Raw genomic sequence first — 21,429 nt, 5'->3', positions numbered from 1 at the left:
ATTAGTTCTGGACAGTTAGATAGATAAATTCCTATCTTGAGGACCTGGCCTGATGGGGGGATTTAGTTTCCCTTCTATCAGTTCTAGTGGGTGCTTTACACCTTTCAGGATGAAGAGTTGCTACTAACTCTAACAGTTGCCATTGGAAGAAAGGAGCAAGTGAAAGGTGGCTCTGCCTAGGTGGGTCAAAAACCCTCCTCACTCCTTCTGCTTGCCTATTCTTTGTCTCCCTGGCTAAATGGCTTGAAGGCAGCTTAGAGGATCCGATGCCCTCCTGGGGGTGGATAAAATAATTGGTTGTGGCAGTGATTTTTAGTATAAATACCTCATGCAATGAGTTGAAATCAGTATCAAGTTCTGCTTAAAACTCAGACTTTGTAGGAGAGTAGAACTGTGCCATTACTGCTAGGGAACTAAAGTTTGTGTGAGTTTATTTTTTCAGCCAAGATGTTTTAGAAGGCAAAACTTGTCAGCTCTTCAAGGTGAATAATTTATCTTCACCTACTGAGACCTTCTGTGTTTGTTTCAGTACCTATTTTGATGACTTTCTTTCCTTCTTCAGTATGTGTTCAGAACCAAATCATTTGAGGAAAGGACTGTTCATGAGGAGCTGGCCAAGAATATGACTGGTCTTCTGAAGTTGAATGACCAAGTAACCGTGAAACAGGTTTTAAAGGTGAATGCTAATGAATTAGACCATTTGTAGTTTTACAGCTGGTTCTCAGCCTGAAGCTTGCTTGTCATATCTTTTTCCCCTCTTTTTTGTCCTTTTTTTTTTCCTGCATGAGCTTTGCATAAATCCAACCTAAACTGATTCAACAGAGAAGACTTGCAACACTTTAAACAGCTTCTCAATATAACTCATTTCTCAGAGTGCCATGGTTTGCATAAAAATTACCTTCTTTCTCTAAGTCTGTGTGGGAAACCTAATTATTGCATAATATGACATTAGCACTTAGGATTTTTTTGTTTAATTCTCATTTTGGAAGCTGTTGCATAGAGAATATTCATGTGTTAGTAGGCTATTTACATCTGTATTGAACTGTTGTCCTTGGGTGGTTACCAAAATAAGAAGTATCGAGGTCCTCCCATAAACAAGGTATAAGAAACTGATACAATGTAAGCTCCAGTTAATAAGCATACAGTACTCCTGCTCTTTTATTTATTTCTCATGTAGAGTTTACCAGCGTGCTTTACTGAGAAATGCTTCCATCTCTAAAGAATGGAATTGGCTTCATAAAATATTTGTCATATATTCATATTTCCTGTTTTTTCCTTCTTTTGAACAGCACTCCTGGTTCTTCTTTGCAGTCATAATAAAATCAATGGCACAGTACTTGGTTGATACAAAGAAAACAAAGGTAAGCATATGTGTTGCTCTTAATTAATGAGGCAATCAGGCTCTAAGGGAAAATACAAAATGCAGAACCACGTGAAATAAACGTGTTTGAAGATTTCTTCTTAAGCGGTGAAAAAACCAAAAGGTTGTCACATTTTAAAATACTGTTTTTGCCCACAAAGACTATGACCTGTTAGGCTCAAACCTGTTATTGCTTGTACAGAACTTGAGCCAAAATACAGTTGCCTCAGCTTTGGAACAGATGGATTAGAATGGAATGAGAATTCTCTAATTTTTCCTGGTTACCTGGCAAAGGATAACTAGATGGCAGATTAGTGATCTGGAAACACTGCTCTGAGAAAACCTGTCATAGCTGGAGATGAGTGCAGTTTTGTATGGCCTCTTTTCTGCCCAATTATCAGAAGTGCTCTCAATGTACTTGTTTTGGCATCTGAAGATAGCTTCTCCCACTTTTCTGTGGACAAGATCCATGAAAATCTAGAAATACATATTTGCTGTTGAATTATCTGTGCTTTTCATTGTCTTTGATCTTGATCCGAACGTGATTTCAGGTTTAATACACAGTGTTATATGCTCTCAAGTGATAATCTATTCACTGCTTAGGTTTCTCGAACTCAGAGGTTTCCAGAGTCATTTCAAACTGAGCTGGATACACTTGTGATGGTCATGGCAGACCACGTTGTTTGGAAGTACAAAGAAGCTCTTGAAGAAACTAGGAATGCAAACTACAGCACTGCTAGGTTTCTCAAGGTATATATTCTGTTGTTATGCTTAATTGCCCGTACTTAATGTAAGACTGAGGCTATTCTGCTCTAGCTGAAGGGGAAGAAAAACAATTTTGAGTGAGTGATGGTTCAATTTCCAAGTTTAGTATTGACTTATAGCTCACGTTTTCTAATCCCTTGGGTCTTTCACAATGCAAAAGCTACTTCTAATTCTGTTTTAAAACAGTTCTGATTGATTTGTATCTATTCTCTAAAAGAGCCCAAGTTTGCAGATTCTACAGATTTTTACGTTCAAATTAATACACAGTTTGGTTAGAAACATAAATGTATTTTCCATTGAGCTGGTATTTTATCTTTAAATACTGTAGCTCTGAATGACTGTGAGTGGATTAATTTTTCCTAATCACAGCCACAGTTGGCAGCTTTCACAAATCAGAGTAAGCAAAGTGCAATTATTGTATGGAATGCTGTACCCTGCCTCTTTATGTCCTTTTTCTTAATGTCCTTTTGTTTAGTAGATAAGAAACACGTGTGCTTTGGAAAAGTCATAAAGTGGGTTGTTTTTGAATTTTCGTCCTAGTATTTCTCAGTCATATTTATTTTCCCAACATCAAATTAGTTGTGAAACATTGGAAAATTGCCATTCAGTAAGTGGCGTGTCCAGCTATTTATCTTGCTGCTTATCTAGTGATTTTCCCAAACTTTTTGTTGGGGGAAACTACCCTTCTGTTAGCATATGGAATGCTGTATGCAGTAGACACTGAAATCCAGGCTGAAATCTTTTATAATAGATTGAAGCTCAGCATTACATGGGAGCTGTATTCCAGCAGTAATTGCTACTGTGAGGTTAGAAGGAAACTGACTGCAAACTGAAGGTGGATTTCTCTCCCTTCACACCTAAGTAAAATTAATAATGGAACTGAGAATAGACAGGAATTGCTATCTGCATTGGCCTCTGTTGCTTGTTTTAACAATATGGATGTCCAAATAGCTGTTTACACCTTGATCTGCATATATAGCTGATTGTATTAATAGTGTTATATCACTTGGAAGATGATGTTGGTTTGAGGCAATAGCATAGATAGGTTTCCTCTTGGTGGACAGTACAGTGTGATATTTATTCTAAAATGTAGACACAGGGACAGTATAATTTTATATTATATATATTACTAATTTTTATATTATTATTTGGGGAAGGAAGAGCTGGTTTCATCAGTTTCCCAGTTTTCTTTACCCTGCTATTACTGATTTCGCCTGCCCAAATGATGCAGGTTTACACATGATGCAAGGCAAAAAGCCAGGAAAATAAAGTCAGGTACTGCTTTTTTGTCAATAAAGTAATATTTTTTTCTTCTTTTCTTAGCGCTGCTTTACATTTATGGATCGTGGATTTGTGTTCAAGATGGTCAACAACTATATAAGTATGTTTGGAACAGGAGATGGCAAGGTAGAGTTTTGATGTTGTTTCTAAGTGACTCACTAACAGAGAATAATTTTGTTTTAAAAGCATTCATTCCATTGCTTTGCCATCCTCAGAACTCAGTTATTAAAACCTTAATTTTGCAAGGGTTCCCCTACAGATGAACTCTTGTAATGAAAACTAATGAAAATATAAATAATGCAAATTACTTATATGACCATTTCTGGGAAGTTCTTTAGATGCACAAAAATCAACAGATGTGCAGTTAAGTACACTTTCCCCTTACAGATGAATAAAGTATTAACAAATGTTTCATGTAAACCTTGGCTAAGAGTAAAGTACTGTTAGCAATTACCAGTCTGTGTGAGTAATATTAACAAAAATAATGTGTGGGGGGTTTTGTTGTTATTGTTGCTTTGGAGCCATCTTTCTCCTTTCTGAAAGTAAAGAGCCATGTCCAAACAACTACTCACTGAGTGCTGCATGAAAGAGGCCAACCCGTTCTTTGAATTTAAGCTTTGATTCTTTGGAGAGTACGTTTGGGATTTGGTTTATGAATATCAGTAACATCTGAGAGTAATTTTATTTGAGGGCATTAAAGTAAGAGCATATGAAAAACTGCCATTGTGTAAATTTGGCTGTATGGTACCTCACTGATGACACAAGAAAGCCAGCGAGCTCCAAATTACCTTGCACTTGCTATGAGGGAATCCGTGCAGTACAAATTTATTCTATAATATCTATAATACTCAGTGATTTAATTTGGACATTACATTTCAAACTGCAGGAGGTCCCAAATTTTTCAGCTTGATTCCTTCATTTTTAATCCATGAGAGAAGTCACAGATCTTTCTTCTATTCCAGCCATGTATGTGAGCTATCCTACCATAGTGTTAAGACGATAACAGGATGTATTCGGGATATGCAATTTGGATGACTCATCCCTCCCCGAAAGCTCACAAAACTTTAGTTCATTAACTTTTTGTAACTCTTTAGTGGTGATCTGGGTATTTCAAAGTAATGAATGAGAATTACTCCAATCTGTCTCATTTAGTAGAAGCAAACATCGTGCTGTACACAGATTTCTCACATAATCTCCGGAGAAGATGGATGGAGTCTCTTGGTAGCAGTGTTGTAACCTGGAGTCTGTTATTCCGTGAACAATATTATGTAATCTGAAAATTACTTCCATGTTTCAAAATGCACTAAATCTGAATGCATTCAGACTCCTTAACTGTTAATCTGTGCACATTGCCAGCCACCCAGCTTCTTTCCAAAGCCATCTGGTGGGACGCATGAAGCAAAATCACTGTGAATCCGATGCAGATGTGCTGCTGGAACAGGCTTGCATCACATGCAAACAATAGCCATAAAATAAAATCAGAGATTTCTGACCCCAGGGAAAGGCCTGTGTCTTGGATTGTTTTCATTTTCAGTCAGACACCTAAGCAAGAGTCAGGTGTTAAAACTGCCTGCGGGATTCACTTCTATATGGCCTTTGCTTCTTTAACTGGATTATTTTTCAAAAAGGTTATGCTATAATCTGGCCTGTCTTTTTAGGAAATGTAACAGCATTTGTTGCTGCCTGAATAATTTATGCACGTGTCAATATACAACACTGCAGTCTCAGTTTATTCTAAGTGTGAATAGATACCTCACTAGAACCCAAATCATTGCGGTGTTCACTCAAAAAGGCTCAGTTCTTCATGGAAAACATACTTCAAGTGCTTCCTTTCTTTAATTGCCATTAGGCCCTGAATTCCATGGACAGCTGTATTCCTGATGTACTGCAGTGCCATACAAAAATCCTATAATCGGTAGAGAATCAAGTTTGTATTTATCAGTACATCTTCAATGTAAAATCATATTTGAAGAATGCAGTAAAGATTGTAGGACTGCAGCAAGTTCCTTTGATAACAGAAGAAAACCAAATGTTATTCATATAGCTTAACATAACCAGCCATAAGGTTTCATCATCGGAAGTGAGTTAGAGATAAATAGTGCAGTTCTGTCTTACTGTTTCCTTTCTTCTACTGTAAACTGAGCTGTTGCCTGTTATGATTTTCAGACTTTACATCAGTTCAAATTCGACTTTCTCCAAGAAGTCTGTCACCATGAGCACTTTATCCCTCTGTGCCTCCCCATACGATCTTCAAACATTCCAGGTATGGTGCCCCCTAAAAGGGTTTTGTAGAACAGGGAATTACTGGGTGGTTCAGATAACTCTAAAGTTCTGTGTCTGTACATCAGCCATGGAAGTTTGTCAGATGTGGTATTTTAGTTTGATAAAATAATGTTGTTTCACTGTGCCTGTAAATCAAGCGACACCTCTCCTGTCCAGCTGGAAGGTGGGAGCTGACTCTTCCACTGGAAATGTGTTGAATAAACTGGACACTGTGAACCCTGAATTACTAAAGCCTCTGCATATGGAAGGGATTAAACAGATACAGTAAGAAGGAGAAGACATCAAGACTGTGGTGATGATTAGAGAACTGTGAAACTAGTTGCTGCAGTTGACTGTATGGCTTGTCCATATGATAATCCCTCCTTTGAGAGGACGATCTGAACTGGTCACATGAGCAATTTGGAAACCTCCTTCTGGTGGAAAAGAGGCTGTGTTGGTACTTTGGCCTCCAAAGTATCTCTACAGTTGGCAGGAGAGTACCATACAATAATGATTTTCATCCAAATGCATTTACTTTACATTGTCAACTGTCTCTTTTTTTGGCATTAGTTTATGCCACAATAAAGAGAGTTCAGCTCTAGTGCTCATTGCTGTTAGGAAGCTCTGGAGAATTTATGTCTTCCAAGCAGTCCATTCTGGAGAAATATCAAATATTGGTTAACAGTTCATTTTTAACATGCTCAGGCAAAACCTGTGCAATGTGTTGCTGTTAAACCACTGTGAAGTTTGTTACTTCTTTTCCATTGTGAAAAAAATATTTATTTTTTTTAGAAATATTTGGTGAAGACAACAATTCGGCCATTTTGTAGTGCTTTTTTAGTATAATTTAAAAGCTGAAACTTATTGTAGCAGTTTTTTGTGTGTAATGATGTAAACTGTTTCATTTGGGAGGTGGTGGAGTCACCATCCCTGACAGTGTTCAAGAGGCGTCTGAATAGTGAGCTAGGAGATGTGGTTTAGTGATTTTCTGTAGTTATGGTAAAGGGAGGATGGTTGGACTAGATGATCTTGTAGGTCCTTTCCAACCTTGTGATTCTATGATTCTATATGAAGCAGTTGTACAAAGTTGTAATGAAAGCAGAGACCGGTAGAAGCTGTTTCATTCAAATATCAGTCAAATCATTAAGAAGGTTACAAAGTAAACATATTCTTATGTTTATTTTTTAAAAGCATATATTTTTTTTCCTGTTATTGTTTTATATTTATGGTAAACGAAGACCCCATGACGCCTTCAGAATCAACCCAGGAGTATCGAACATCAGGTATGAGCAAAATTACTGCATAAGAAGCAAGTTCTGCATTAAGAGCTTTAATAATAAATCAACTGTTGCCACTGAACTGGAGTGAATTCAACCAAACATTATTCAGTACTTGTGAAAGTGATGTTATTTCTAGATCTTTGTATTTTAAAGCTTTTAGCTAGAAAATGGGAATAACAACTTGGACTTGGTGCCTCAAAGGAGTGATGAGTCTTTTTGTGTGTAAAACATTTGAGGCTGTCACTTCATAGTATATATATAATCTGGATGAATGGGACAGACAGACCAGGAAATCAAGGCTTAACTGGCGCCCAAATCACAGTTATTGAAAATTTGGGAAATGGGAGAAGGCTGTTCTGTGTAGCATATGTTAATTTAGACTTTCTTGTCCTTCCTGTTCCAAGATATTCCAGAGTACACATTGACCAATGAATTTTGCCGTAAACATTTCCTAATTGGAGTACTGCTGCGAGAGGTTGGGTTTGCCTTGCAAGAAGACCAGGATATTAGGCACTTAGCTTTGGCCGTGCTCAAAAACTTAATGGCAAAGCATTCGTTTGATGATCGATACACAGAGCCGGTAAAGACATTTTTAAATTCTTTTTCCTTATTTGCTCATACAGTGGCCAAGTACGTGAAACTTCCTTAGACACCAGCATACAGTAATTAGTTTCTTCAGATTTATGTAATATCTTTTCTTTGTAGGCCAAACAAGCACAAATAGCAAACTTGTACATGCCACTCTATGGAATGCTTTTGGACAATATGCCAAGGATTTACATGAAGGATATGTTCCTTTTCAATATCAATACTTCCAATCAGGTAATTCTTCTGACTTTTCAAAACACTGAAAGGGGTTCAACTGACCAAACTGAGGCCTGATTCCAAGGTCTGAGAAAATCCAGTCTGGTGGGAAGAAATCCAAATTTATCCCTGTCAGAAATTAGTTAATGAAATACAGCTCTGATTTGCTGATTTGCTTGCACCCAGTAAGCAGAGTTAGACTTTTCAGCCCCACTGGCTGGTGTTTCATGTTGCAGATAGCTTTGGCATATTACAGTAAGCTTTGAGGGTTTTCCTAGGCTGTCATCAACAGCTGAAAGTATGTTTTCAAGCTCCCTCTCTAGGAAAAGCCGTCACTGTATGTGTGTTGTCATTGTAAAAGCTATGAGTGATATCATCTAGCAGTTTGTTCTGTTTGTTTCAAAATATAGGGATCTAGGGATGACTTGAGCACAACTGGAGGATTTCAGAACCAGACAGCAATGAAACATGCAAACTCTGTGGACACTTCCTTTTCCAAAGATGTTCTGAACTCTATAGCAGGTATATATGTGACAGATAAATCACCCACACAGGTGGATTTGTGTGTATCTCAATCCATTGTGCTTTCTGCTTAGTATTCATGGATGATATCATTAACCCATCTTATACAATACTCAAGGAAACATGGTATCCACTGTTTCTCTTCCCTTTGGGTGTTTTTGGATTGATTTGGTTTCTCCTGTGAAGCTGCTCTTCTTCCACTGCTTCACTTACCCTCCTGCTTTGGAATGATGCCAGTATTCAGGCTCTGACAGACTCCTGTGCCTGAGTTCATTCTTGCAGTCTGTCTGTCTTCAGAATAGTTCTAAGGTTTCTCCCAAGAACTCCTAAAGTCTCTTGGAGATACAAATACTTTTAGTTTTCCTGGGCTTAACAGAAGGGTGGAAACAACTTATTTTCTTTGCGTTGTCCAAACCCCGTTTCAAAATTCAGGAAACTTCAGGGACGTCTTTCCAATGATTTTCATGTCTTTGGGTCAGGCCATATGGAATGCAACAGGCCATGTTAATGCCATGAATAATGGCAAACTGAATCATTTTTTTTCAACTTATTGCATGTTCTCCGTACCAAGCATACCCATTAATATCTTTGGCACTGAATGTTCAAAGCACTGGTATCAATCCAGCATGTGACATGTTTTAAGTTCTCCATTTTTCTTGTTAGTTTTTGTATCCATAAATGTTTTGGTTTAGCATGTTTGCTATGACTTTCATTTACAGCCTTTTCATCAATAGCTATCTCTGCAGCAAACCATGCTGACTCGAGAGCTTCCTTAGCAAGTCTTGAATCTAACCCAAGTACCAATGAAAAAAACAGTGAGAGAACTGACACGTGTGAAAAGGTACATGTGCAAATATTGAAAATGATTACCAGGTGTGAATACTTATCACTGTACTCAACAAAGCCCCTTGATGTCAATTCAACAGATCACGAGACCTTTGTCTTTGATTGGATCGACTCTTCGTTTTGACAAGCTGGATCAAGCTGAAACTAGAAGCCTTCTTATGTGTTTCCTTCACATTATGAAAACTATTTCAGAAGGTTAGGAAATGTGCACTAACTGACTGGGGTTGTTGTAAAATGCTGTGAATACTGAATCCAAACAAGCATTAGTGTAGAATAATTACAGTGGCACACTTAATTCCCTGTAATAAATATGTAATGTATTTTAATATCTCTCTTTAGATGCACTGATTTCCTACTGGTTAAGAGCACCATTCTCAGAAATAACAGACTTTTTCAGCATTTTAGAGTAAGTTTGTTTTTATAGTTATGTGGTGTTAAATGGTGATGCTTGAAAGCTGATGCTGTCAATTTTTGAGTTTGTTGACCTCATGTTATAAGCTAAGATAGCTATTGTGTATTAGATTATTTTGCCACAGTCTTCCAAAGATATAATGAGACATTACTAATAAAACCTCTGTCTTCCACTCTGTTGACCATTTCTGTGAACAGAAGCCTTAATGCTTTGTGTTTTTCTCCCAGACATTTTGATAGTATAATATCCTTATTTGGGATTGAGGTTCTTTTCTTCTGTTTGGAAAAATATTTAGCTCTCCAAACCTTGCAAACCTTAAGAAAAGTTATGTAACTGAGAATTACCTATTTTTCATCTCTGCAAGGTGTTCTACTCAATTCAAGCTATGCATGTCCCTAGAATCCACACAGGTAGCTATTTTCAGATTTCCTTGCCACTTGTTAAGTGAAATGCAAGTTAACTTCACCTGGTGAGAAAGCAGTGCTTTTACAGCCAGATCTTTGCCTTTGAGTTTGCCTCATCACCAAGCAGGAGTTTTCAATCAGAAAGTGAAAAAGGGTGAACAGCACAGTGTCCACGCTTTCTCCATACTTAGTCTGGGAACTTCTGCATCCTATTCTGTTTGCTGATGAGTAGGCATGTTTGGCAGGTCTTTTCAAATCACTACAATTCAGCTTCTTGTTGTTGTTGTCTTTGTTGTTAGGAAACCATTAATAGACATTAAAAGTGCTGCTTTATCTTTCAGGGTCTGTCTTCAGAATTTCAGATATCTGGGAAAACGCAATATTGTAAGGTAATTTTGGTTATTACTGTATTATAATATTTAAATATTACTGCAGTGTTATAGGCTGTATGTTAAAGTGTTAAATGTTGCTGATTATATTAGCCTGAATGTTTATCTTTGCCTGTGTTTTCTTCTGAAAGCAGCAAGCTGTTGTTGTTGAATATCTATGCAGATATTCTTATCATGATGTTTTAGAGTTATGAGTGCGTGCCTGCTGTAAAAGGTGAATTACTTGTGATAGCCACTATTGCATTTATAACTCATCGTACTGGACCAATTCTTCAACCTTATTTCAGTGTATGTCATATAAAGGAAATCGAATGCTATTTTTCATCTATATGATGGAACAAATGGTTTTAATGGGCATGGGAAAGTGTTCCACAGCAATCAAAAACCGAAAAATCTTCAGTCTCTACACACCTGAAAAAGCATGAGATCTTTTTCCAGCTGCATAATGTGAAACACACGCTTTGTCTTAGTCGATGTTTCATTTTTAATTTAATGCTACTATTGTAAACTTATCTGTATGTCACACTGTGGAGGAATGAAAGGTCACCAGATAAACCAGTTCATGCTCTGTGGCAGGTTCTGTCACGCCTTTGTTTATTCTTCAGAGGCATGACAAAATCAGTGTCACATTCCTGACAGATTAACAGTTATTTTCTTTTAACAGGAAAATTGCTGCTGCTTTTAAGTTTGTTCAGGGCACCCAGAATAATGGCACCCTTAAAGGTTCCAACTCCTCTGGCCAGGCATCAGGTCTGCTCTCACAATGGTAATGACGCACCTCATTATTAACCTTTGTAAAATTATAGCTTTTGTCATCCTGTAGCCATCTTGCACAGTCACAGCGTTCATTGTAAAGGAGTTGACACAACCTGTAGCACGTTTCAGATCCCCCAGAGCTGTAAACTAAAAAAGAATTGAGCTGAAGCTGGACTTAAGAGCTGCTTAAAATGTGATGTTCAGAAAAGTTCTTTCTGCCAATACGTTGCTAAGTGATACGGAAAGCATAGTTGTTGTTTTCTGCTTAGATACCTATCTGGAAGGTACTTCACAGTTTTCTCCAACCTGAATGAATTCATGTTTGCATTCATACTGCTCTATGGGTGAACTTCATGGATGCAGCTACAATATCAGGGTAGTACTTGCCTCTTGATAATCTCGGGTTGTGAAGGAGGACGTATCTAACAATACAGAGTCAAACTTCAAAGTAGTTGTGCTTGGTCCCTGTCTGTTTATTCCGTATGGCTATGTGTAACAAAATACTGTGGCATTACCTCTGTGTTGCCAGTTCCAGAGTCTCCGTCTTTCATGGTCTTTTTTCCTTCCTCTTCCTGGTCTAATGACTGAAAGATTCAGTTATTCTCATGGGTAGCTTGGCAATAAACTGCAAGTGCACTGCACCTTTAATAATCTTTTTGACCCTTTTATGGAATAGCATGAGCATTTTCATAGTTAATAATGTAAAACTCCAGAGAGAAAGTGAACTTTTGACTGCGCTTGTGGCTGTATCTAAGAGCGTGCTGAGAAAGTCTCCCTCCCCTGTATGTTTGGGTCGTTGGCTTTTCTCATTTACGTGTAGCTAGAATTTGCACGCTACTATAAGCATGTACTTTGGAGTGGAAAAGTTAGCACACAGGAGAGAAGATGCCCTCCCTTCCGTGCTTCTTTCTTTGTTCCCGTACTGTGCAGTTTTCAAGGAATAGCACTGATTTCATTATCCCATCTGGGCCTGGAAAGCAGCCTTTAGGAAACTGTTGTTCTGTGCACGTTCACTGATGAACAAACGTGGTGGCAATCCAGAACGTAGTCATGTTACCCCCTTGCAGATTTGTTGTCCAAAAGGCTGTTTGTTTGGCCTGTTGTAATGCTGAGTGTTCTTTGACGACAAGCTGAAAGATGAAGTATTGCTGGTGATCAGCTCTAACTTGCATTGACATTTATGTATTTCAATGTGCTGAATGTCACCATGCTCATAGAGAATCACCTTCCTACCAAAGAAAAAAAAGAAACCAAACAACTCAAGATCAAAATATCCCAAATTTCCAATGCACCGGTTTGCTAGGATGGGCCACCCAAATCCTTCCACTGCGACCTGTCACGGAAGACTTCATTGCATTGGTTGGCAAATGTCTCTCCATTAGTTTCATCCCCGAGTTGGAAACTTTCTTTTTAAATGTAGAATCTGTTTTTGTGGGTTTTTTGATATGTATATATACAAACAACTAATCAGAGGATTTAGCTAGGTGCAGGAAGCAATTCTGTCCAAGAGCATCCTTACATTATGCAATTTTTGAAGCTACATTTTAAACTAATACATAAATAAGTAACCTGAGCTTTGATTAATATTAACTCTTGCTGGATTCTGTAGTGATTACAAATTCAAAATCCTTTCACCAATTATGATAAACTTTTCATGATAATGAAATACTGTAGACTGCTTGGCAGCATGAAAAGACTGAACGAATGGGCATACAGGCATACATCTATTTTCATTGTTGCTGTCATTCTCGTTCTTTTCCCCCTTGTAGAAGCTGCTTAGCTGTATTTGTTCTTTCACGACTGTGGTCAGTTTCTCTGATGTTCTTTTTATGACCGGTTTCACATTAGCATTTGAGAAGTACCTCAGAAAATTCTGACGTGGAAAAAATCTGTATAGGCATAAGTTTATTTCATACTTCTGAGTTTTAATGGTACCTTTGGATTTCAGGATGCATTCTAATTCTAGTCATGATGGCCACAAACATCACAGATCTCAGACGTTACCAATAATCCGTGGCAAAAATGCACTTTCTAATCCCAAACTCTTGCAGATGATAGACAGCAGCACTGCATGTAAGTACCAAAAATGTGTGTTTACTTCTCTCTAGATTTCTATGGTTTCTATGATTTCAAGCTCTAGACAATTAAGTCTGTTTTCATGCTTGTCTGTGAGAGACAGCCTGAAGGGAATCAGAGCTACTGAGTTTACACTTTTACTTCAAGATGCTGAGAAATCTAACCTTAAAAAGCTGGCTTTAGAAGATCATTAAATAAAAATAAATAGATAAATTAACGTGACATATTATAGTATCCTTACTGATAAGTGATACACCCCCACCCCAGCATTTCTTCTGTCTGTGGTTATGTAGTTGCTGTGTAATCAGACACATGCTGGCTGAAATATTACCTTTATTCAGCTAAGCAGTAAGAATGACCATTTTAGGACAGAAGGTTCTTTTCCCTTTGGGCTGTTTCAGAATTTGGTAGCTTTTAGTCACCTTTAATAATTACAGCATATATTATGAGATAAGGGGCTAGATCATGCAGCTGAAAGCTAGTGTCTTTTTAGAGTATTGTAAGAAGGTAAATGCCAGCAATTGGTGTGGTTTGTAGTCAGCGTGTGTTGCAACTTAAATTATACCCATCATCCTTGTGAAGCAATTTGAATGAACCATCACAAATTCAATTTAATTTGTAGCAAAAATGAATGTACTGGGAATTTATGTGGCATCAAAGTTTTGCAGGCAAGGTCTTTCATGGTGCTTCTTTCTACAGTTCTTGTTTTATTCTTGTCTTTAGATTAATGATACTTGTAACACTGCTACCTTTATACCATGTAAAAATTTATACTGCTTAAAAGGCAGTGGAAAAATGAAAATCTGAAAATGAAGGACTGTTACATATTGGGGGGCATTAGCAGTCAAGAAAGCTGGGTTTATGTAAACTGATGGTATCCTTCGTTAGATCATCTCAGCTGCTCATAAGGAATGGAAAAGCTTTCAGGCACCTCATTGCCTCCAGCGGCATTATTGTTAATGAGTTCAGAATCTTCAGTTAAAAGAGAGAAAGAGATCCCAAGTTCCCTTTGCAAAGTTAATAAGCTGAAAGTTGCTAATAGAGAAAGAATGTGAAACTCTCCTGAGTTTTTCCAAAAATAAACTACACACCTTTGTCTTTCCTACTGAGGAAGGGTTATACTCAGAAACTGCTATTATGAGATTACCATCTGTAAACAACCCAGTTCATCGGGCAGTCTGACCTTGGCCAGTACTGGAAGATGCAATGTACTTTAACAGGTGTAATCCTAAATAAGACATGGGAGCTCTGGTATTCTGGCTGACAGAATGTGATCTGTATATATTTGTGGAACCTGGAAGTGTTTTCAGTGGAGGCTGAAATGATGAGTCCAAAGTCATCTATCCCACTTTTCCACTAGATTCCTTTCATCCCTTGATGCCAAACAGAAACAATGAAAGAGTATATGCACGTCACTGGTGCAACTGAAAGAAGTTGAATCAAATACACAGCCCCTTCCATGTCCCAGGAGCATTTTTCTTTAAAATACCTTTAACTTAAGCGTAAAGTTAGTTAGGACACCATCTCTACTGTGCAGAGATGCAGAATTACATTATCTTTAAGGATGCTCAGAAGGTTGTTATTGCTTCATATGTTCTAGGCAGCTCAAATGAAACAGACATTATCCAATACGTGGACACAGAGGCAAACATTGCTACAGAAGTCTCCCTCACAATTCTTGACCTGCTGTGTCTTTACACTCTGAACCACCAGGTATGTTTTGCTGTTTTGTTTTCTGCTTGAAGTGGTGCCACACGAGTTATGCAGTGGGGGAAAGACCTCGAGGATCAGGCACACAGAGAAGACTCAAAATGCCTGAGACAGCAAGATCAGGAAATAAGATAACAGTCCTCAATGAGGGTATTCTATGAACAGTTTGACTCATAGTATGCAAATTGAATAGAAAGAGAGGAAGCAGAGCGTCCTGCATATCCAAGGCTATACACAGCTTTGCTCTGCACGAAAGGGTTGCTCATCTAATATGTCGCCTCATCTTACTCATATTCATCTGTATCTTCTCAAGTTGGCAGGTGAATCCTCTGCACTTTAAAAATCATTCTATTAATGTCAGCCCGGATGACTTCTTGAAGGTCTCACAGCTATAAAAGAGCAAGCAGCTCCTTTCAGATTTAGCGTCTCACTTCAGAACCCTTACGTCTTAAATCTGGCGTATGCCAGCCAAAAGTAGGAGTGTAGGGCAAGTGTTGCATTTAGAAAACTGCAAGTAAAACATGTCTGCAGCAAGCTGGGACTGCCTTATCCCTGAGATTTTAGGGCAGACACTGAAGAAAAACACCTCACTAGGAGCACTCCTAATGCAAAGTCCAGCAGGTCATCCTCTGTTCGTTCCCTTAAATAACCAGCATGTTCTGTCTTCTGTGTGTGCTTTTCAGAGGCAGCTCCAGCAATCTGATTGCCAGAATGCATTGATGAAGAAGGTCTTTGACACACACATGCTCTTTTTGCAAATCAACCAGTCAGCAACAGCTCTCAAGCATGTCTTTGCTGCCCTCCGGCTGTTTGTAGGCAAGGTAACTATGGTTTTCTTCTGTTAATCTGACCTATTAATGTTCCAGTGAGTGCAACTTGAGGGTAGTTGAGTACTTTGACAGAATTTTCACCTGTGCTGTATTGATGCTCATTCCTGAAGATCTGATTTATTGGTTAGAGGCAGGAAGCTCACAACTTCTGAAAAACTACATCTGTTGGAAAATGAAAATATTGAAATTCTGTATGAAAGCAAAGCTTGTAAAGCATATAATTAAAATCCATCCATCTGGTGTCTGGCTATGTCACAGCCCTCTTGGCTTTTCATGTTTTTACTGCCTGTGGAAGAAAGCTTGAAATCCTAGAGGTCTGCATCCTCATGGCACATACCCGAGTTGCAGAATCCAGCAGTGGATGGATACGGCTGTCCCTGGAGGAGCTAGCAGGAGATTATTTCATAGGCTTTCCCAGAAGGTCACCTGAAGTATTAAATTGGTACAAATACGTCATTTTCAACATAGAAGAGATTTTGGACAGAAAAGTGCTCATCAAACTCTATTTGCATGCATCATGCATGTATTAGTAATTGTGAGCAGTTTGACACTTTGTACCAACTGCAAAGGCTGTCCTGTTTCCAAGTCATAGGCTTAGATGAGATCCTCTTAAAAATAACTGAAACGTAGCACACAGATAAAAGAATTGGTATGGGGAAATGAGAATAAGCAATGCTAGCCTGGTCTCCCAGGTGTTTCTGTGAAGCACAACAGTGTAGATAAGTTCAAACTCATTCTCTAATGGTTGTTGTCTCAGGGGAAGGAAACCATTCTTCTCCCAGTAACATGCCTGCAGCATGGGCAAAATATGACGTAGATCAGCCACAGACAGCTTTCAATTACATACCAGACAGTCAGGAACGGAGGAAGTACATGCGGTGGGGAGGACGAATACATACCCAGGATTGGCCTTTTCATTCATCCTGTTCTCCCTTAGTAGTTCAGTGGGAGCGGGGATCAGTTTTGGTTCCTGCAGCAGGATGTTCTAAGCAGAACTTGAGATCCGTGCTCAGAATGTACTTCTTCCACCTTTCATTGCTCTGTCTTGTTGTATTCACCCTGTTTATAAATAGTATGTATCCCTTACAGAGCAGTCCTTCACCCTGTTGTTCCAGCTCTTGACTGTTGGAAGTTCAGTAACTGCAGCTCAGAGCATTTTCTTTCTCCTGAGCAGCTTTTATAGTGGAGCAGACCACCCCCCCTCTTTTCCTGTTTAGCTGTTCTGCATTCTTTGCAGATAGGCTGCTCTGCTTTTATGCTTGCTGTGTACCAGCTGCTGTCTGGACTTCTCAGAGGTCAGTCTGATTGATGCGTTGCATATGGTGTTTGCATGAAAACCTGTGTGCAGTTTTTACTTGAACTTGATTTGCACATGGGATTATGTTTTGCCGGTGGCTAATTTCTTCACTAAACCCTCGTGTCAGTGAGTATGTGAAAGACGGTTGTTTTTACTGAAAGCATGACAGACGAAAACTGTTGTCTCAGAATAATTGTAACAAGGCCTGAGAGCTTATATCCACACCTCTTTTTTTTCCCAATAGTTCCCATCAGCATTCTTCCAAGGACAAGCAGATCTCTGTGGCTCACTGTGCTATGAAATCCTGAAGTGCTGTAACCATAGGTCACGTTCAACCCAGACGGAGGCATCTGCTCTTCTTTATTTTTTCATGAGGAAGAACTTTGAATTTAATAAGCAGAAATCAATAGTCAGATCCCATCTTCAGGTGAGTCAAGTGTAAGATCATCAATATTTACCTGATGTGCATTGTTCTGTCGTTACGGCTATTATTATTATTATGCATTGCAGCGCAGCAGTTCATTTGAATTCCCCAGCCAGTTCTCTGTGGCGGTTTGATTCTTCTGCCAAGTTTGAAGACATTGGGCTTAATTCTCTGTTCTTGGCCTATTCGGCTTCATTCCAAAGAGAGACAGCAGCTGCAAACACAGCCCCATGGCCAAGTAAATCAGATACATGGCTATTCTTGAATTGTGTGCATTGCTTACAGCACTGAGAATATAGCTGATGAAGTATTTAAACAGAATCGAATAATATATTAACGGAAATATATTGCCCAATATCAATGCACTTATATTGCAAAATGGAAAGCTCAGTTATGATCCCTGCATTCAGACAATGTAGCGATAGGACAAGGCAATGTGGCTTCAAATTAAAAGAGGGTGAATTTCCATCAGATATTAGAAATTCTTTGCAGTGAAGGTGGTGAGGCACTGGAAAGGGTTACACACAGAAGTTGCAGATGCGCCATCCCTGGAAGTGTTCCAGGGCAAGGGTGACTGGGGCCCGGGGCAGCCTGATTCAGTGGAAGCTATCCCAGTGCACAGCTGGGGGTTGGAACTAGATGATCTTCTGGGTCCCTTTCAACCCAAACAGTTCTATGGTCTTCTTAAAATAGGTCTATAAGTGTATTTCTGCTAGACTGGTACATCAAGTTACGTTAAAACAGGCATTAAAAGACTGTTTAGAAACTTTGATTGTCTCTGCTAATTGCACCCTGTTTTGTTTTTTTTTTTTTTTTTTGTTTTGTTTGTTTGTTTTTCCCATTTGTTGGGCTTTGTTGCTACTCTCTACGTGTACAGCTCATCAAAGCAGTGAGCCAGCTGATAGCAGATGCAGGGATTGGTGGATCCCGGTTTCAGCATTCACTTGCAATTATAAACAATTTTGCTAATGGAGACAAGCAGATGAAAGTAAGAAACTTTTTCTTTTATCACTCACTACCTCTTTCAAAACATCAGCAACTTCAGAGGAGCAAGTGTTTCTGTGAATAAAATGGCTGACTTGGGTTACACACTGACTTGTGCATATGTAGCATGCTTTCTTGAGGCAACCAGGCATCAATGAATTCATGAATCACAAAATTAATAATTAAGATTGACAGATTTTGGATAGAAATGTATTTATTTCTTACTTGCTGCTTAATTTGTTCTAAGGAAGACATTTCAGCTGCCTGATATCAGAGAAGATGCTGTGTGTTGTGACTGATGAAATGCTACTGCAATTAACAGTCTTGAAGTCTACAAACTGTCTCTAATCTGTTCAGCAGATGTGCATCACAAACATGCAAAACAGTGTAAAATGTGTGCATATTGTTCAAGTGTAAATCTGTTTCCAACCAAACAAGCTGTGGGCATGGGGAGATGTTCCACAAGCAGAATGGGAGCTCAGTCGGGGGTGCTGCACACGGTTCTTTGGATTGTTTTAGTGATATATTGCTTATCTTTCCCAAAGAACGTTAATTTCCCAGCAGAGGTGAAGGATCTGACCAAACGCATCAGAACAGTTTTGATGGCCACAGCTCAGATGAAGGAACATGAGAAAGACCCTGAGATGCTCGTGGACCTGCAGTACAGCCTAGCAAATTCCTATGCCAGCACGCCTGAATTACGCAGGACCTGGCTTGAAAGCATGGCCAAGATTCATGCAAGAAATGGAGATCTATCAGAGGTAATTTATAAACAAATGAGTAGAAAATGCATTTGTCATTTGGCTGAGATGTTCTGGTGAAAAGGGCCATGAGAACAGATAACAGCAGTGGCTAAAGAGATGTATGCAATCTGTCATACACTGGAAGACATGTTTGAGCAATGCCTAGAGATGCAATGTGTTTATTACCTCAGTTTGCTTAAGTGTGACAGTGCCTGATGTGTGCTTGAGCAAGATTTAAAAGCATCTGAAGGGGAAGCTGTGTCCAGCATCACACTGGCATCTCACCTGCTTCACTCTTAACAGGCATATTAGTGTAAGTGAGGTTATAAAAAGTGCTTAATTTACATACAGGTTTTTATGTTGTTCTTTTCACCTTAAACAGTGTTGGAGAGAAGTTGCATATTTATAACATGACCTTTTCATCAAAAGCTGATTGAGTGATGTGAACCTCTAGTCCCTAGCCCAGCAATATTGTGCTTACTATGTGATCGTGTGTGGCTCTATTGAGCAGATTTCCTGGTGTCCTCATTTATTTCTTAGTCTGTGCTTTTATCTGATGCGTTTTGTGAAATTAATACTAGAGAGAGGCTTCATTGTTTAATCCTTCAGGTTTCACCGTTTAGTCCTTTATTTTCTCGAGATGTTACATTAATTTTGTTTTCCCTCTTCTGCAATATGGGTTGTCAGTAATGAAAGTAGTTGCCTGTTCCTTTTCACACATATGCTAAGTCAGTGTGCTTCAACATATGCATGAATCTTGGTCTCTCATTGCAGGCTGCTATGTGCTACATTCACATTGCTGCGCTCATTGCGGAGTACCTAAAAAGAAAGGGTAAGAGCAACATATTCAAAATCAACTCTATATATTTATAAATCATATTGTTGAAAATAATTTGTGATTGTTCTCCTTTCCTTACTTGTAAATAAAGTAATCTTAAAGCTGCTCAAATTTTACCTAAATACTTTATTTTCAGTACATTGTAAGTACTAGTCTTAGCACTAGGACAGTGGCAGTGTGTGTTTTGTGTGGAGGATTAATTAAATGTTAGTAGAGTAGTGCTAAAAGAGAATGCTTCACTTGTTAATGTGCTGTTATTAAATATGCATGTATTAACACATACCAGTAGCAGTGTACTAATACCATCTTACACTATCATAGGTTACTGGAAAATGGAAAAGATTTGTCCCTCACGTATGCTCCTGGAGGATGGTCAAGTCTCTGATAGTAATGTGTTACTAACAACTCACAGTGGAGGAAGTGAGTGCTCTAACCGTGCCTGTTTATGGGTCAGATAACATGGCTTGGGAATCAAATTAATGTTCTTCAACTGATCTGGAAAAATATCTACCCAACTGAAAATATGTATAGTGCATGTTGATGGCTGTAGCAGCAAGCAAGTGATGTCAGAAGCATTGCGTTACTTTCCTGATGCTCTTTGGCTGGTTGGATGAAATGCACAGAACAGCCCTGGCTGAGGGTTCTTCTGGGGACAGAGCAGTCTGCTCTTCATTGGCAATCCTCTCAGGTCAATTGGTGTTTAGCACACAAATCCATATTCAGTTTCCTTGACTATCCAAAGCTGGGGGATAACAGCAGAATTAATATCAGGTTATCCATATGTAACTTTGTATAGATAAAGATTTTTTTTAATCTGCAATGCTAATTAGAGAAATAAAGTGCAGGCTTATGTTTTTGAAATGCTTCCATGCATTGTTGTTTGGTTCATGGAATGTGTATTTCAAAGATATTTTCAGCTTGAGACATTTCAGTAGTATTCATAAAGAGCAATTTCCAGGGACAAAAGCAAATATAGCTGGGAAGAGAAAACTTAGTTTTGGAAAGACTGTGGTTCTTTGATATCTTGCAAATGTCTATGGGTGTGATTAAAGGGGCTTTTGTACACAGCAGTATTTCAGGGATAGCTCACTTTTATACCTTGTATAAATAACAGATCATAGTAAATAGAGTGAGGAGCTTACACGTGATTTTAATCCTACCCATCAGTAAAAAGATGAGTTGCTCAAAACTCTTCCAAAACTTAACAGAGGGGGGGCTCCCCTCAGCAGCCCATCTGAGGTGCCTACAAGAGCTCCTCGAGCAGCACAGTGGTCACACTGCTGTCACAGGGCAGAGTAAGGAGCACAGCTGCCAGGGCATCCTCAAGCCCAGCAGAGGCACACTTGTTCTGGAGCAGCCACCTCTGCATCAGCTGGCACAAGCCTGTGGCAACTGTGCCCCTCTGTTAGGAGATGGGATGGGTGGAATTAGTGCAAGTCCCAGCAC

General features: G+C 38.9%; 1 protein-coding gene across 14 annotated transcripts in view; it reads left to right on the top strand.

Moving 5' to 3' along the window:
- Positions 1-21,429, top strand: part of DOCK10 (dedicator of cytokinesis 10) — a 135,934-nt gene that overhangs the window by 99,017 nt on the left and 15,488 nt on the right. For 11 of the 14 annotated variants that reach the window (XM_072344260.1, XM_072344252.1, XM_072344261.1 and 8 more), the window contains exons 26-47: positions 563-676; positions 1,290-1,361; positions 1,964-2,110; positions 3,449-3,532; positions 5,573-5,669; positions 6,907-6,951; positions 7,353-7,528; positions 7,654-7,770; positions 8,163-8,274; positions 8,994-9,115; positions 9,201-9,315; positions 9,460-9,526; positions 10,278-10,325; positions 10,990-11,091; positions 13,030-13,154; positions 14,758-14,870; positions 15,551-15,688; positions 17,239-17,421; positions 18,296-18,406; positions 18,948-19,163; positions 19,920-19,977; positions 20,305-20,403. In XM_072344260.1, coding sequence (XP_072200361.1) covers positions 563-676; positions 1,290-1,361; positions 1,964-2,110; positions 3,449-3,532; positions 5,573-5,669; positions 6,907-6,951; positions 7,353-7,528; positions 7,654-7,770; positions 8,163-8,274; positions 8,994-9,115; positions 9,201-9,315; positions 9,460-9,526; positions 10,278-10,325; positions 10,990-11,091; positions 13,030-13,154; positions 14,758-14,870; positions 15,551-15,688; positions 17,239-17,421; positions 18,296-18,406; positions 18,948-19,163; positions 19,920-19,977; positions 20,305-20,403 — 2,461 coding nt within the window. The remainder of the gene's footprint in view (positions 1-562; positions 677-1,289; positions 1,362-1,963; positions 2,111-3,448; positions 3,533-5,572; positions 5,670-6,906; positions 6,952-7,352; positions 7,529-7,653; positions 7,771-8,162; positions 8,275-8,993; positions 9,116-9,200; positions 9,316-9,459; positions 9,527-10,277; positions 10,326-10,989; positions 11,092-13,029; positions 13,155-14,757; positions 14,871-15,550; positions 15,689-17,238; positions 17,422-18,295; positions 18,407-18,947; positions 19,164-19,919; positions 19,978-20,304; positions 20,404-21,429) is intronic. The other 3 variants (XM_072344253.1, XM_072344251.1, XM_072344259.1) reach the window with 3 other exon arrangements.

The sequence above is a fragment of the Excalfactoria chinensis genome, chromosome 9 (assembly GCF_039878825.1).
Source record: "Excalfactoria chinensis isolate bCotChi1 chromosome 9, bCotChi1.hap2, whole genome shotgun sequence".
In the NCBI taxonomy this organism is placed as follows: domain Eukaryota; kingdom Metazoa; phylum Chordata; class Aves; order Galliformes; family Phasianidae; genus Excalfactoria; species Excalfactoria chinensis.
The sequence above is the reverse complement of the archived record's forward strand: the minus strand, read 5'-3'. Positions and strand labels throughout refer to the sequence as shown.